The following is a 16,654-nucleotide window of genomic DNA, read 5'->3' as shown; positions in this document are numbered from 1 at the left end:
TTGTCTTTAAAGAGGGACCAATTTGGTTGAAGTCACTCTCCTTTTTTGGCTCATGTCCCATAAACCTCGGCCTCTGTCTATGTCTTTTCCCGACAATCCTTTGGACCATTTGTCTGTCTCTTTACCATTCTTTTTTACTCATTTTGAAATGAAAATGACACAACATTTGTTCTGACAGTTAAACCATATAAAGTTTTCAAATTTCAATACCACTCAATACTGTTGGTGGATGAAAAAGTCTGTTCATTCTTTACCATTCACCATTTGTTTCATCTTTTGGCTCACCCAATTTCTTCACCACCAGTTTTATTTAATCATAAGGACAACAACTTGTCTACGTATCAGAATTGGGAATCATGGATTTTTTTTTTCTTTTCTTTTTTTGGTTAATACTTTTTGGGAGCTTTGAATCTGACTCTCTTTTTGTACGTCTGTCGTAATGTCGTTCAGTTTTTTAACAATTTTGAATCGACGTGTTGATGTCTCGCATCTACGGTTCAAACTTGTGATGAGTAAAGTGAATATCTTTTTGGAAAGAGAATCTGTCTTCTTCATGAAGTATATAGGAAGAGGAAATGATTAAAAGAGATGTGGGGTTGAATGTACTGATGCAAACACTACATTATATTTGCCTGTAGGGACTCGAATTTCTGTTCCTTTCCACCTTTTTTTTTCTTCTCTTTTTTTTGTGAATTATTAATTCCACTGTTTCTTGCCCAATCACAAACATAAGAATTAGAGAGAGAGGAGATTGAGGTTTTCCATATATACACACACATGTATATATATGTGTGTATGTGAACCACAAAGCTCCTGTGGATATGTTCTCTAAAGAAGGGAGTTTTCAGTAGCTATTAATATTCTTTGAACTTGTGTTCTGCACACATATATTGAGATAAAGCAAAGCTGCTGGAAATGGAGACATCCCAGCCTCTTTCTATTGACAGCTTTTCATATAGTTGGTTAGTGAATATAAAGCCATCTCTAGAGAGCTCAGGCAACAATTCCTTTAGGACCTCACTTGATGCTTCCGATGAACCTGCTTCCTCCTTCATCGAGATGGACCCCAGAATGCCACCCTCCAAGAGATTTTTTAGGAATTCTCAAGATTTTAAATTTGATTTCCCTGTCTCGCCTCCTTCTCTCACATTTGTACATGCTGATCAGCTGATTTCCAATGGTTGTCTTGTGCCTTTTTTCATTGATCCAGTGAAAGTTCAGAAATATGAGGATGAAGATTTCAATCCAAATTTTCCAAAATCTTCCCATATAGAAAACGATGTCCATCCAGCCAATACTTCTGACTGCTCGTCGATGAGAAAGTGTCGGAAACTATCGAAGAAAGTGTTGCAAAAGTATTTGAGTTTTTTCAAGCCATTGTACCAAAGAATACGAGGTCATAGAACATCAAGTTCTAAACCAGAAAATGTTGGTAGAAGATCCAAATCTATGAAGAATTGGGAATATGCATACGAAGCATCGCCACGGATAAGCGTAGCTTACTCCGCAGATGATTGGCGTAGATCCTGTGATTCTGAGAGCTCAATCTATGAGGCAGTCCTCCATTGCAAGAAATCTATAGGTATGTGAAGCATGTTATAGTTTGATCATCATCATCATTATATCAATATGGTACTAGTTTTTTTATTAAACGCTTTGTTCAGATTCTGATGATTATTCAAACCTTTGCTCTCTACAGGAAGATAAGATCGAGTAATTTCCAGTGAAAAATCAGGAGAAAGAAGTGAAAACAGAGAAGATGATAATAAACGAAAGAGCAATTCAAGACAAACAAACAGAGGAGAAAATTGAGACATAAAATCATAACATCCACTAAGTTTTTTGTCCCTTTCTTCTACTTTTGCTTAGATTCAAATGTACCATACCACTTTGTCTGTGAGGAAAGTAGAAGCTGTATAAATTAATAGCCTTGAAAATTTCAGACCTAACAGAGGAACAGGAAGGGTCACCATAAATATTGTTTGTCATTGACTGTTATGTAATAAAAACCCCTATAGCAAGAGAACACTTGTTTCGGTATGCCCGTGACCGAGCAGGTTCCTTGAGGTAAATATTCAAATGCCATATGAAGTTGACGAAGATGAATATAAATTTTGTTCTTTACTTGGAGTTCTGAAGATAAGTTAAACAACCATCAAGTGACTCTTTGTTCATATTTCTAACGAATAAAATGGGATTCAAACCGATATGATGTTAACATAAGAATGTCTTCTAGTTTGTATTTTGCCCTTTCTTGACAGTGAACTGAGTTTTCTTTAGATGGGAATCCATATCTAAAAGACTTGGTAGCTATTCAGTGAGATTATAACAAAATTATGGTAGGGTCCCTTATTTTGCTTTTGTTAACCAAAGGGAATCCATATCATGTTGTCCTCTTTTCATTTGCACATGAAAGCACTTCCAACTTGCTTTTTCATTACATGTTCTTTATTGACAATAATTGTTGGTTTTGTTTCTTCAATTCACCATGATGTTTAAGATGTTAACTAAGCTTTTGGATGAATTTGCGTTTTAACATGATGGTATCGGAGAGCAAGCGGTCTAAGGGAGGTCCTTAGTTGCATTGTCGCTTTCTCCCCAATTAAAATCGATTTTCACTTATTGGGCCTTTCAAATATTTCAAGCCCACAAGTGAGATCAAATTAATTTCCACTTGTTGGGCCTCTTGAGTGAATCGACGGTTTAATATTAACAATAATTTCACTCTCACCAAGGGGCATTGGGTTTTAACAAGTTGCCTGATATTGACTCTTAACTATGAATCTTATGAAAGTTTTCTTCTCTTTTAAACTTATGAAAAGAAAAACTTAGGAGAAGGTTGGGCTGCACCCAAGTATCTTTAAGTAGCTCACCCACTATGTAACAAAAAATGGGTGTAACTTGCATCTAATCATTTCTTTACATATTTACATCTCATGTTTTATCTCTAGTTTCAATTTGATTTTCATGCTTAAAATTATTGTTTATTATTATTTATGTAAATCATTCCTATCTTATAACTAAAACCTTTCTCCTTAGAGTAATAGAATATATACTTTTAAAAAATTAATGTCAACTTTCATTTTGAAAAAATAAAAAGAAAGAACGCAAGGACATAAAAAAAAAATGAAGCTCATAAAAGGATAATCTATTAGAGAAAGAGACTCTAATAAAAAAAATAAAACCTGACAAAAAAAATTATGCAAAAGAATTGTCTTTGATAAGAAAAACATATAGCCTTAACGAGAGAGTAAACGTCCTCTCATTTATCTTCTCCCACAACAAATCACAAACTCGACATGCCACAAGAGTTCTCCTTTGGTATAACAATGCTCTAACTATAGCTGTGTAACAGAGATCCTACAAGTGAAAAAACAAATATGATATGTTAAATCCTACATTAAAGAACTTTTTTCTATTTATTGTTTAAATTAACTATCATTTCTACGAACATTTTTTAGGTCAACCACAAGAAAATTTGACCTTCTATCCTTTTGGTCGATGGTAAGTCAGTGCTTCTACAAATAACTAATCCCTTTAAAATTTTGGCATAGGATAGGAACAAGAATGAAATATTTAAAAGAGAGCAAAGATCCACGAGGGAGTAAGAGTTGCGAGCTCCAGCTAGCCCCAACAACCAGAATACGTCAAAGTTATGTCTTATTTACTCCGTACGTTGTGGGTCCTACGAGTTCACTACTCCCCAAACTTCAAGGACTCTTAAGAATTCACAACTTCACTCCTTCCACCAAACGATTAAAAATGTTATATCACCTAACCCCGTGCCAAACTCATCTCCACCAATCTCATTCTATATTTGATTGCTTTGAAAAAGATGATGACAAATTCGAAGGTTGTGAGGGCCAATCCTAGACCTGAGAGACACGACATTATTTCTGATACATTATGAAATTAATTTTCATATGGTATCCCTCCTACTCTGTAATACAATTTAATCAAATCATGATTGAAAAATTGAACTAAACACATTTTATTAGATACAACCCCAGTTTAGTTGAAACTAATAAAAGGGTTCCTTTGATTAAATCGCAAAACAGAAATCCGTCACCAAAACATAAAAAGTCTAAACTTTTGATAGATTCTTCATGATTGGTTCAAAACTGAGCCTAGCTGATGGATGACAACAGAAGCAATCATAAGAGTTGGACCAAATTTTGAATCCTTTGGCTCCAAACTCAGAATAAGGTCTTTCAACTCTCCTTAGTTGATACAAAAACAGATTTTCTATGAAAAAATTTTACTCTGAAAGAAGTGGTTTTTTTCCCTCTTCAACTAAAATAAAGAATTGAGTTTAGAGGTAGAAATTTTGAACAGTACCCACTAACTTAGACTAAGAAATCCAAAACCCCATTTTTTTAGTTAAACAATATCTGGCTCAGATCCTCTGTGTCTGAACCACAAAAACTTCAAAAATAGAAAGGCACTTGGATCGAGGAAATGAAGCGTATCTTCAACCAAACATATGCATACTTTAGCACTTGAATATAGCTTTTTGGTGGCAGGCAAAGGGTTCAAAAAAGTGGTTAAACTCTTTAACTTTTCTCTTGCACAAAGGCTAAGATTCAATGGAAATATTAGAGGTGCATGAATTATAGTCACATCACAGGCCACTGAAGCATCCTCAGACCAAACTTTCAGTTTCATCTCTGGGCATAATGATGAACATGGGCTCCATTTTTGCTCATGTGTCTGCTGCAAAATTTTAGCTTTCATTTTTGGTGTGCTTGATATTATAAACAGTTAGTCATGAACACTCTTGAATATTTAATGCTTTTAGTAGGTCATTTGAATACTTTAAACCCATCATTTCAATTGCTACCAAACCCAAAAAGACTCGAAACTAGTTCAGGATGGGCAACCATTTCAGCCACATCCTCAAACACTCTGTCATTAAAAAACCTTATCTTTTTTTCTGAATACCAACAAGATCTGCCTAGTCCTTTTCAGTTTCTTAATGCCCCATTATTATCTTTGCATTAATAGTGCCTACTTCATGCAGAAAAGCTCTTAAATACTTGAGGATAATTGTGCTTAGAAAGCAAAAGGTGAGTAGCCATGATAAAATCCTAGTCTCTGAGAAAAGATAAAAAGAAGGAAAAAAAATGAGTTGAAGGGTTCGTAAATGGTTCCCACCTCCTAGTGTGTCCCAAAAGACCTTTCAAAGAATACAAGAGAGCTGACCAACAAATTGGTATTAAAACAGATCCAATCTTGCTTTTTTTTCTTAAACAGTGTTTTTTAGCTAATGGACTAAAAAGTGTTGGCTAAGAATGGGAAGTTTGTCACATGTCTATAGCAAGAAAGAGGAGACATGGACAAAATATGCTAGGAAAAATGACAAAGTATGATAAAATTACCTCTCTGTCTCTTTCTACTAGTTTTTTTTGCCAGCTTTGTTGGATTTTCTGCTTTTTCACCATAGAAGCACAGTGATGGGTGGCTTTTACGAGCTTTGTCCTTCTATCGTTTCTGTATCGACATTTTCCGTGGGGACCGAGACTTCCCACATGCAACCTGTCGTTGCGAGTCATCCTTCAGTCACTTTAGTTGCTAACAAGACAGACTAGCAAAGTCATAAATATGCATATTTTTGCCAGTTAACTTGTGGGGTTCCCTTGATAATGTCCTTAAGCTATGGAGGATTTATGAGACAATGATAACTAAAGGTTAAAGTCTATCCTATTAGCATAGCATTGAACACCTTTATGTATCAATGCAAATTCTTTGCCCCAAGGATTCAATCCAATTTAAGATCTTTCTGTTCACAAAACTCAGCACAAAGCAAGCTCGGGTTTATCCCGGCATGTGATGTCAAATTATTGAGCTCTGATGAATTTTACTGTACGATTACCGTATGCCCCAAATAGATCGCTGTCAAAATGATCTTTCTAAGAGGCCTGTAGGGAATGAATTTTGGGAAAGTTGCAACAAACTGGTCCGTGCAAAAGCCAAAGGCTAGTAGGGAATGAATCCTCAAAGTTCTAGGACAATGATCATATATCACGTGCCCTTTTCTTTGTCTAAATATCTAGGAATGTTCATTGCATTACTGCAGCAATGATGTTGATGAACTCTATGGGTTTCGATAAATTAATCGAACCTTGAATACCGTGTGATAGCAACCTTCGTAAGTGTTTTTACATCACAAAGATTCACTGTGAGGATGTCAAGAAGCTTCACTTCTGTGAATAGAGCGGCAGAGCCATGTTCAAATCTTTGAATTCAAACAAAATTTTCTTTTGAGACATTGTGCTGAGTAGACTAATGAAGGATAAATTTTGGATTTTCCTTTCTTAAAACAAAAAACGTTCTAAACTTGGCTTGAATTTAACAAAAAAAAAAAAAATCCATAAAAGGTAGATAACAAAACGAATAATTCTATAAGTGGAACTAACATATTATTTAAAAACCAAACAGTTTTCAAATGGAGCCTTGATCCTTTGGAGATGCAAAAATTGCATAAAAAGTAACATAGTATAATCTTATCGTCAAACAAACAATGTCCAAAGTCCAAAGCAATGGAATTTCCCTTATAACTGTCATTTCCTTCTGAGATAGACAATAAAACATTTACGAGATGATGGACTAAATATCTTCCAAATAAGACATGTCTAAACACCAGAAGTTGAGATTTCAGCAGAAACCTTCTACTTGGAGCCATTAAAACAGCAATAGAAATATAGATGATATAGAATACTAACTATAGATTTAAGAAACATTTTCATTCTCAAAAGATCTGGTGTGGACAAATCCTTTCAGCACGCTTCCTAGAATTTTTTTTAAATAGTCACTTATCATAGGATTGCTTACTCTGAATTAAGCCTAATTTAAGGTTTCTATGATTGATTCATTGAAAAAGTAAAGTGTACATTATCAGTATAGACAATCGTTCTTAATTCTTTTAAATCATGTACCCATATGAACCCCTTGGGTACTCGGGTGTGACAATACTACTTCACCCTACCACTTTAAATTCGACTAACTATTTACTATTTTTTTTCTAGAAAAGTGTTAGCCTCCAATAAAGTTCTGATGATGGTTTTATTGCTAACAAGTCAATAGATAAGTATTACTTGAAAACAAAAAATAGTTATGATTTATTGGTTTAATGTTAATTGATACAGTGACGTGTTTCAAGTATTCAACAGTTATCAACCCATTTCTCCTTTCAGGCTTCAGGAATTTTCTATTCTACATCTTCATACATCACTGAGCCCACCAACCTCACTGAAACATATTTTCCACCAACACCTTCTCTTAGAATCTCCATCTCATCTCGTTAAGCGCCATTTAAAAATTTAAAATAAAATCACTCGTTGAACTCAAGATTTTGTGCATGTTATAGAAAAATTTTGGAATCACGTTTCTGAAATTGAGACTCACTTTAACATACACCTTTAATCACTCATAAATTAATTTAATATTTAATTTATTTTTACTTTTAAATGTCATTTTCACGTAAAAAAAAAGTTTTTCGAGTAATTTTGAAAATAAAAAAGTGATTTTAGTAATTCATAAATTACTTCCAAACATGTCTATTATTTTTCTCCAACATATGAGGAAACACACTTTTTGGCCAAAATAAATTAAACTTTGATAATTACTTATCCTTCTTCTTCTTAAAAAAGTACAATAAATGATAACCATTTCATTTTTCACTTTTCAAAATAAAGTATAGTTATGCTGGGTTTTCATTCATTCTTAGAAACGCTCGGCTCTTGTTAGTTTTTCATTTTATAACTTAGTTAGCACTAAGTTATAGTTATGTTGCCTAAAAAGTTAAATCAACAAGAGCCAAGCGTTTCTAAGAAGGAATGATATGCTACACATGTAATGTAATCATGAAGGAAAAAGAGAAGGGGTCCTCCTCCTCCCATCAAAACTTACATTTTAGAATCTCTTTTTCCTTGTAGGGGGCTCCTCCTATTAGAACCTAAATTTCAAGGGTAAGTTTCTTTAATATTTTATAATACAAATTGCTAATCAAGTATAAACTTAAAACTCCTTAAATGCACAAACCAAATAAATTCAAGACTACTCAAATACGAATTCCTAAATTCTAGTTCTTTATTTAGTCTAAAGGCACCTAAAAATTAAAGCATTTAGAAAGTCAATCCACATAGATCATAAATAAAAGTAGAAGTAGAAGCAGAAGCGTAGACTTCTCAACCACAGAAAAACTCAAAAACCCAACACACAGATTTCTTTTAAGGAAAAAATGCAGTAGCAGAAAGACGAAGAACAGTATAATTTTATAATTAATTACTCAAGAAGGCAAAGAATCTTGGGGGGCGTTGACAAGGAAAAGCAAGATACATTGGTGCAGAATTTATCCCTATTCAAAATTTACTGAGTGATGAGAGATTCATGCAGCAGCAGAAAGGCTTCTAAATTCTATATTGAAAATACTTTAGAAACAAGGGGAAAGTAACCGAGCTGCCTTGCCAGAAAAAGAAAACAAGACTGCTAAGAGAGATATGAAGGTAAGCCTAACCAGACAAAAATGTCATACAATCTAATCCTTTTTCTTCTCTTGAAGTGGCCCCAATGGGATTTTGCTCAGAACCTTGGCATCAAATTCAGCATACTGCTTCTTAAGTTCTATCAAAGCCTTCTCAGCAAATGGGTCAACCTGGTCTTCATACTTCTCATAAAGGACTGGCACAGTGTGTAGCAATATAAAGCCTGATTTTCAAGCACATCAAAATATCAATATGTAAGCAGATATTTTCAGTTATAAATGCAAAAGTCTCGGTGATTTCTCATAAAAAACTTAAAGAGCAGTTCTTACACATGTATAACAAGGTCAGAAAATTGCACCAGCTGCCAGCTATTGATAGAATCCATAAGCCAAGAAAAGCCTGTTGATGGTATCCGACAATCTCAGTAGCATTACCAAAGTAATCAGTAAACAAAATGATGAAAAGATAATGTTTAAGAAACTACTAAAATTGTCATTTCTAATAGTTGATCGAGTCTAGAAATATTTACTTTTTTTCTTCTCCCTCTAAAACACATTTACTCATAAGATAATAGCAGGGAACGTACACTTAGAAATTTCCTCAAATCTCTCCCAGAAGCAACATCGCGTAAAGTGGAGATTATACGGTTGATTTCGATTCTCAGTGAAGTGACAACCTGTAGCAGGCAATCTTCAGGAAGTCTAACATCTGGGATTTGAGGTGGGGTCCTATACAAACATGAAACAACACAGAAAACATACATATAAAACAAAACCAACAGACTGTTTATTGCATCAGATTATCTAAGTCGATGTCCTTACTTGTTGATAAATGTATTGGCATAAGACCACAAGAAAGGTATAGCCAATAAAATAATTAATATATGGCACACGAGAGTGATTAATTGGTATTCAAGCAGTTCAAAAAGAATCCATAAGGCAGTGGCACCCCCAAGAACGCCTGCAGAGTTCTTTTTGTTCTTCCAAAGAAAAACATCAGCAGCTGCAACCGGAAGTAATTATAATTTATAAGAAAAAGAAAAGTTCCTCAAAGATAAAGACAGGAAAGTGGTGAGGGGAGAACTACAGAAGGGCATAACTCCAGTATCACGTTCTACTGAAATTTGTATGTGGAAAAAAGAAAGGTATATCTAATCAGTTCTCAATTCATGTTTAATGCAGTTATAATATTCTACATTGAAAATGGTATACATTAAATATTTGATGTAGTACGATTAGGGTATTGTGATCAAATCCTTAATTTAATTAAGATTAGGATTGGGATTAGCATAACACCCTATCCTACTACATCATTGTGATGGACTGCTATATCTGTCTATTATGGTCTGCGTAGATAGACTATGATATTTTACTATATTTGTAACTATTTTCAGCAGTTTTGTCATTTAAAATAATCTTCCTAATAATGACGAAGTAGTATTATTAGAGCAGTCGTTTGGTAAACAGACTCGAAAAGAACTGAACCTATACATTTCAGCCGTTTATCTCATCAACTACAATATTCCTACTAAATACGAACTAAAATGTAGACAGAATAAAATATAGTTTTAAATGTCTAAAATCTGCGGCAGAAAGTAAAACAAAATAGCGGTTACCCTATTATTCATAAATAAGGCAGCAAAACTCAACTTTGCCAAATGCAGTAACTGAGTAATTTTCTAACTAAGTTACAATGGTTAATCTTATGATGTTCGAGTCTATGAAGCTTTTAGGGTTATGGCTAAATTCAACCCAAAAATGGTAAACATGTTGAGGATCCCACAATCAATATAATGAAGAGACCTCAAAATATATAGTAACTCTTTTCGTTGCCAGATGAAAATTGGTTTTGAGATAACATATTTAACATAACTGAAACCACAATGTATGAAGCCATAACGCTACCCTAAGGTTTTCATGCATAACTCAATGGAAATTAAAAGAGAATATACTCTATGTTGTAACATATGAACAGTCGTCCGATCTCTCATTTAAAACCGTTTCATCTTTCACCATTTACAACTCAAATTTTATTTTATCCAAACGGAGAAATTAATTTTTTTGTAATCCGGTTTGTCTCCCTTTTGTGACATTTCATTCAATCAATGAAATTCTTTCCTTCCCAAAAAGAAGGAAAACATCGGGAAGTAATCCAATGAAACGAAAATTGCAAGAACATTCGAAAACACGTATCCACAATAACAATGTACAAAGATAGAAAGGCATTTGATAAGTAAGAATGACAAAGCATAATCCAAATCTGAGAGAGAGAGAGAGAGAGGGATCAGAGAGTACGTTTTCCACCGCCCAAGACCGTGTGGACGGGCTTATCTCTGCCGAAGAGTCTATAAACGTGGCATTTTACAGCATCGGGTTTGGAAGGGTGGTCGTCATCAGAGTCGGAGGAAGAGGATGAAATGTGGTCGTCGATCTTGGCGGAGAAGTTGTCAATGACGGAATCCGGCTCGGCTGGTTGGTCAGCCATGGATCTTTGGAGCAAGATTGAAGAACAGAAAAATGAAAATGAAAGGACAAAAAAAGCGTCTCCGAAGCAGAGGCGAGAGGATCGAGCAGGAGTAGAGAATGGGAATTGCAATATGAATAAATGATAGAGCTATGTAAACGGGGGCGCGGAAACTAGAGAAGTAACGCAACTGAAAGAAAAAAAACATCAACCAACTATTTAATTATAATTTAAAGATTAAATTTTAAAAATTATCCCACAATTTTGCATGTCGGGTAAGAAAAAAATACCTTCAAGCTTGGACTAATCTTAAATCTTTAAACTAATGACAAAAATAAGATAACGGTCTAAAAACTCTTTAATGAAAGAGTTATATCTTTGTACGGTTAAATATGTAAGTTTTAACCCATTGTTTAACTAGAGTTCTATAGGGTAGTCTATATTACTCTATATCTCTTTGATATTATATACACAAGAAACTGAAAAGAAATAATACCTTGCTCTCCAAAGCTCAATGAACGTAGACATTTGCCATGTCGAACCACTTTAAAACCCTTGTATGTTCATCTTCTCTTCATCTCACCATCATCCAAGCAAAAGGAAATAAGAAAACCAGAATCTACATAAAAGAAATAAATATCAGAAAATACTTAAGAGCTTCTTCAATCCTCTGTAAATACAGATCTACATGCAAGTGAAAGGAAAGGGAAAAGTAAAACACAAGTAAGTATAGAGAGAACTCACCTTTATGTAATTAGGTGGCTTCCCCGTGTCCATACAAGTGGCAACCCCTTCTAATTGGTATCTGCAGAAAGATTCAAGAAAGCTCCAAGAATCACGTTCTTGATTTCAAGAAACTCAAAGATGACGGTAGCAAGGTATGATATTGAGAAGTTTGATGGTAAGAGAGATTGAAAGCTCTCACGAATCCAAAAAAGCTGCCTAAAACAATGACTCAATAAGACAAAGAAACTATGGAGAATTTAAACGTAAGTGACAATGTTCTTAGGAAGGTCATTGGTGAAGAAACAACTTATGGAATGTGAACAAAGTTGGATGAAATCTACAAGTCCAAAGATCTACCTAACCGTGCATATGTAAGGCCTTCAAGATGGATGACAACAAATATTTGACAGAAAATCTTGGAGAATTCAAGAAGCTGTCTTCAAATTTCAAAGAATTGGGAGACAATATTGATGATGAAAATGAATCGTTTAATCTACTAAACTCACTTCTAGAAACATACAAAGAACTAAAAATGGCTCTCAAATATGGAAGACAAAAAATCAACATAGATGATGTTATTTTAGTAATGAATGATATGACAATTTATGATTGGTTTCAAAATTTCCTATTCAACAAAAAATGAAAAATCCCATGAAACTCAACATTTTTTTCGTATCGTATTTATTATATTCCTCTTCTGCAATTTTTTTTTTTCTTTCTATCGTCTTTTTCTCTTCTTCTACAATTTCTTTTAAATATTTTGGTTGCTCTTGCTTTCCATCTTCAGTCTTGTGCAATTTTTCTTTTCCTTTTCGGGGTCTTTTTCTCTTTAGCAATTTTTTTATTTTTATTTTTTATCAACATGTTATTTGCATCAAGATCGTGTATCAAATATAAAATATCTATTTTTTCAAACTGTGTACCAAATATAGAAGATCATGACAAAAAAATCGTATACTAGACAATCCTAACAAAATAGTTTAGATTTTGGTAACCAAATTTCTACACATCCAAAAATCTTGAAATGTATTTAACTATACAAATTTAAACAAACATAAACTATTGATTGAGTTTATTGATTGCTTACCAATATATTAGAGCCAATCAATAGCGTTTTTATTATTTTTGAAATTGTTTTATACCTATCAATATTTTGACCATTTTTTAAAACACACCCAATAAAATTCAAACAAGATTGGAAAAGTAAGATTACAATTTAACGTAACATTAAAAGTGATTTTTCCCCTTCTTTTGTTACGATTGATGAAGTAAATTTGGGGGAAAATACTCTTTATATTGGTAGAGCAGCCCAATCTTTGGATTTCTTGTGGGTGCTTCCCCTTCTGCTCTCAATAGCGAAAATGGAGTTGAGTTTCACACACGCACCTTCTCCTTCCCCTTATGGGCTTAAGCGTTCTGACCATGGATTTCAGTCTTCTCATTTTCCAATTTCTACTCCTTCCAAGCACTCCCATGGCGGCAATTTCACTTCTAATGCTTTTAGAATCAGAAATTGTTCGGTTCCGGTTGTAAACCACCCCTCGCATAGTTCCTCTTCTCTTAGACGCACCTTATCCAGTAATTGGGATGTTTTTAGCAACTATTCTGTATCTTCCGCTCGATCCTTGCCTCGATTCGAAGAGCTTGACACTACCAATATGCTTCTCCGCCAGCGAATCATCTTCTTGGGCTCTCAGGCAATGTCTCCAACTATTTCCTCGTATTTCTTAATCAATTGGTTTGTTTCTACTTTCAGCGGTGTGTTGAATTCTGTTTAGCTTTTTTTAGGTTTGATTTTGTATTTGTTATATTGGGATTTTTGTTTGGATGGTTTGGGAGTTGTTTGAGTTGGAAGAAGAAGAGAGAATTTTTATTGGGACTTGAATATTGTATTGGGTACTGGCAGGTTGATGACATGACGGCAGATTTCATCATAAGCCAACTACTCTTTCTTGATGCTGAAGACCCAACAAAAGATATTAAATTGTTTATCAACTCACCTGGTGGCTCTGTCACTGCTGGTATTTTCCGTCATCAAGTCCTTACATTCTTTTTTGTTTTTGTTTTTGTTTTTTGTTTTCAGACGGATAATTTTTAGTTTTAATTTGAAGTTGTTGGGTTGAAAGGATGCTGTCGTATAATCTTTATGGTTCAAATCTGCTTCCCACAGTATTCACGCCCTTCATTCTTTTATGATGGTTTTAGTACTCCTTGTTGCTCCAAACTGCTTGTGCGTGAGAGTGTAAAGTAAGTTACATAATCCAATATTTGGTACGCAAATGAGTTCAAGTGCCTTCTGTGTTGATCACGTGCATCAAAATAAACACATTCCAAAGTTTGGAATCATTGAAATATTTGAGAAATGACTTCATTATTCTCACTTCGGAAGTAGCTTGGGATCTGTCATTCTAAGTCAGGATCATAATCCATCAAGTTGTGAGACAAGAGCTTCTGTTATTCTATCGAATTACATTTCATCTTATGGTATTTTAACCAAGTTATTCTATATATATAGACACAGAGAGAGATGGAGAGAAGGAAACAATACAAAAGCAGACTAAAAGCCAAGTACACAAAAACCTCACTAAAGAAAGGTGCTCCAACTCAGTAAAATGTTGCCTAATGAATAATTACAAAAAGTCTTTGAAATTGAAGCCCATGAAAAGAAAGAGCTCCAGCGAGTCATTACGTTTTAGCACTATGGTTGTAACTTTTTTGATCGATGAAAATTATATTATATGGTATGTAGTGTGGCAATCATGGGGCAAGATTCCGGATGATATGCATATAGCCTGATTCAAGTTCAATTCAAATGATAATCTGTAAAGTATTTTCTGATTAGGAGGTTGCACAAACAGATCTCTGGTGTGGGGTTTGTTTTTTTCATTCAACATAATAATGATATTATAAATTATTTTGCAACGGCCCTTAGTTTTCCTCCTGGTTTCCCTGTAATTCAGAAGATACTTCAGCAGATGAAGTCACCTACCCATCCATGCAATAACCTCTTTATTTCTCCTTACTGAAAACTGCCCTTCTTATGTTCGTTTATCTCTTGTGTGATGATCTCTCCCTTCAATTATTTCAAGGCAAATGGATCTTTGTATATCCACATCTTTTTGGTCTACCTCTATTGTTGTAGGTTGTTATTTCAATCCATGTTTGTTTCTCAAATTTTTTATTGAATGTAGGAATGGGAATATATGATGCAATGAAGTTATGCAAGGCCGATGTTTCAACCGTTTGTCTGGGACTTGCCGCATCCATGGGAGCATTTCTTCTAGCCTCTGGTTCAAAGGGAAAGCGATTTTGCATGCCCAATGGAAGAGTGATGATCCATCAACCTCTTGGAACTGCTGGAGGAAAAGTGAGTAGATTATTGTTCTGTGCTTTGCTGTTAAGTTAATGGCTTTTCCAGTCGCTCTTGAATGTGTGCAGCATTTCTAAAATTCTTTGTTCATAATGTTTAGTGCTTGCATTGGATGGTAGGGAGTTGAAAATCAATAAGCCTCATAATAGCTTTTATGAACTTGATTTATTTGCGTTGAATTTTTTGGTAAAGGGACACAGCTTTGGCTCCACAAATAAGAGCATGGAATGAAATTCAGGAGTTTTTCTGAAATTATCGATATTGGCTTTTGATCTATTTAATAATTAATTAGTTGATTTAAGCTTTCAATTATGGGAGAACGCCTAATCAATTCACTGGTTACCCCATCTATGCCAGGCAACAGAGATGAGCATTCGGATACGAGAAATGGCGTATCACAAGATTAAGCTAAACAAAATTTTTTCTAGAATCACTGGAAAGCCAATAGAGCAGGTTTGCCAATATATTACTTTAACTACTTGGTTCTCAATTTTGTAAAGAAACCCTTTAGTATTTGTTTGTCCTTTGCAGATTGAATTGGACACAGAACGTGATAATTTTATGAATCCTTGGGAAGCTAAGGAATATGGTTTGATCGATGAAGTTATCGATGATGGGAAGCCTGGACTTATTGCTCCAATTGCAGAGGCAACTCCTCCTCCGAAAACTCGAATCTGGGATCTATGGAAGGTTGAAGGGAGTCGAAAAGCCAAGAAGAATTTGCCTTCAGAAAGCAAGATTTTGAAGAATGGATATGAAGAAGGGGGTCAAGGAAGTGACAAAGAGCGCGGTGGCCAGCAGGAAACAGAAGAACCAAGTCCTGTATGACACAGGACTCACCCTGTTCCTCTTCTTCCATCCCTCTGCCTCTATTGTTGTATCCGAGCTTGTTCTTTCCATTCTCAAATAGTTGTTTCTCTGTAAGATCTTAAGACGATTATTACCAATTTGTTAAACAGGCCTAGGTTTCGGAAAATTCAAGGGTCGTAACATTCCCTTTCTCTTCCCTTATCTAGACGCTAAAATATTGCTGGAGTCTGATATTGAATTTGTCTAGAAACCTTGGCTCAACGTTCAATGGGGAGCACCAATGACCATGTTTCTGAGTAAGTTGCTGCAACTTGGATGGAAGTTTGTATGAGTTTTGGCTGAGATTTGGATTAAGATGGAAGGCAGGTGATAATTTTGAATTCAAGGTTGTCATGCAATGCATTGCTAAATATTCTACATGATAGTTGGGGTAATTGCCTTCTATCCAACGTTTATTATTGAAGCTATTTGATGCATTTGCACTAATAGATGTTATTACCATCAATGTGTTTTTATATTTTTAAGAGGAAAAAAAATTAATTTTTTTAGTTTCATCAATTTCAAAATTTTAATTTATGTATATACACAATGCAGGATAGATTTTTTTTTTAAATGTCAATTGAGATATGTTATTTCAATTTGATGTGGCTTAACATATCAAATTAGTTATTAGACCTAGTTAAAAATTCATATGAATTTGAAGTTATTTAACTGTAATGTATTGCAGGAATTTGAAATTTGTGTCTAATAAATTGATCTTCAAAATTTACATTTAATAATAACCCAATCAGGAAAGGAAAAA

The 16,654-nt window shown here is 34.4% G+C and overlaps 3 protein-coding genes across 3 annotated transcripts; 2 read left to right on the top strand and 1 right to left on the bottom strand.

Annotated features, from left to right (window-relative positions):
• The first annotated feature begins 598 nt into the window (after positions 1-598).
• On the top strand, positions 599-2,138 carry LOC101206405 (probable membrane-associated kinase regulator 6). The gene is made up of 2 exons (XM_004149401.3): positions 599-1,582; positions 1,700-2,138. The coding sequence occupies exons 1-2, from the start codon at positions 916-918 to the stop codon at positions 1,705-1,707; spliced, it is 675 nt and encodes a 224-aa protein (XP_004149449.2). The 5' UTR covers positions 599-915; the 3' UTR covers positions 1,708-2,138.
• Positions 2,139-8,245: 6,107 nt separating this feature from the next.
• On the bottom strand, positions 8,246-11,127 carry LOC101206170 (reticulon-like protein B1). Its single transcript, XM_004149400.3, has 5 exons — positions 10,778-11,127; positions 9,305-9,485; positions 9,070-9,211; positions 8,813-8,882; positions 8,246-8,706 (listed from the first exon to the last, which is right to left on the bottom strand). Exons 1-5 carry the CDS (start codon positions 10,965-10,967, stop codon positions 8,537-8,539), a joined length of 753 nt encoding a protein of 250 aa, XP_004149448.1. The 5' UTR covers positions 10,968-11,127; the 3' UTR covers positions 8,246-8,536.
• A 1,849-nt stretch (positions 11,128-12,976) lies between these two features.
• On the top strand, positions 12,977-16,274 carry LOC101205927 (ATP-dependent Clp protease proteolytic subunit 3, chloroplastic). The gene is made up of 5 exons (XM_011653125.2): positions 12,977-13,369; positions 13,579-13,693; positions 14,864-15,039; positions 15,400-15,495; positions 15,574-16,274. Exons 1-5 carry the CDS (start codon positions 13,034-13,036, stop codon positions 15,868-15,870), a joined length of 1,020 nt encoding a protein of 339 aa, XP_011651427.1. The 5' UTR covers positions 12,977-13,033; the 3' UTR covers positions 15,871-16,274.
• Positions 16,275-16,654: the final 380 nt, after the last annotated feature.

This window comes from Cucumis sativus, chromosome 3, assembly GCF_000004075.3.
Source record: "Cucumis sativus cultivar 9930 chromosome 3, Cucumber_9930_V3, whole genome shotgun sequence".
Taxonomy (NCBI): Eukaryota; Viridiplantae; Streptophyta; class Magnoliopsida; order Cucurbitales; family Cucurbitaceae; genus Cucumis; species Cucumis sativus.
Note: the sequence above shows the minus strand (reverse complement) of the source record. Positions and strands in the feature narration are given on the sequence as shown.

What these genes read in the sequence shown, in the direction of transcription:
- LOC101206405 (XM_004149401.3), top strand. Translation starts at nt 916, where the DNA reads ATGGAGACATCCCAGCCTCTTTCTATTGACAGCTTTTCATATAGTTGG.
- LOC101206170 (XM_004149400.3), bottom strand. Translation starts at nt 10,967, where the DNA reads ATGGCTGACCAACCAGCCGAGCCGGATTCCGTCATTGACAACTTCTCC. An exon ending in GGTCTTGGGCGGTGGAAAAC is followed by an intron (nt 9,486 to 10,777) that starts GTACTCTCTGAT and finishes TTCCGGTTGCAG; the next exon opens with CTGCTGATGTTTTTCTTTGG. An exon ending in ATTTGAGGAAATTTCTAAGT is followed by an intron (nt 8,883 to 9,069) that starts GTACGTTCCCTG and finishes TACCATCAACAG; the next exon opens with GCTTTTCTTGGCTTATGGAT.
- LOC101205927 (XM_011653125.2), top strand. Translation starts at nt 13,034, where the DNA reads ATGGAGTTGAGTTTCACACACGCACCTTCTCCTTCCCCTTATGGGCTT. An exon ending in TCATCTTCTTGGGCTCTCAG is followed by an intron (nt 13,370 to 13,578) that starts GCAATGTCTCCA and finishes GGGTACTGGCAG; the next exon opens with GTTGATGACATGACGGCAGA. An exon ending in CTGGAAAGCCAATAGAGCAG is followed by an intron (nt 15,496 to 15,573) that starts GTTTGCCAATAT and finishes TGTCCTTTGCAG; the next exon opens with ATTGAATTGGACACAGAACG.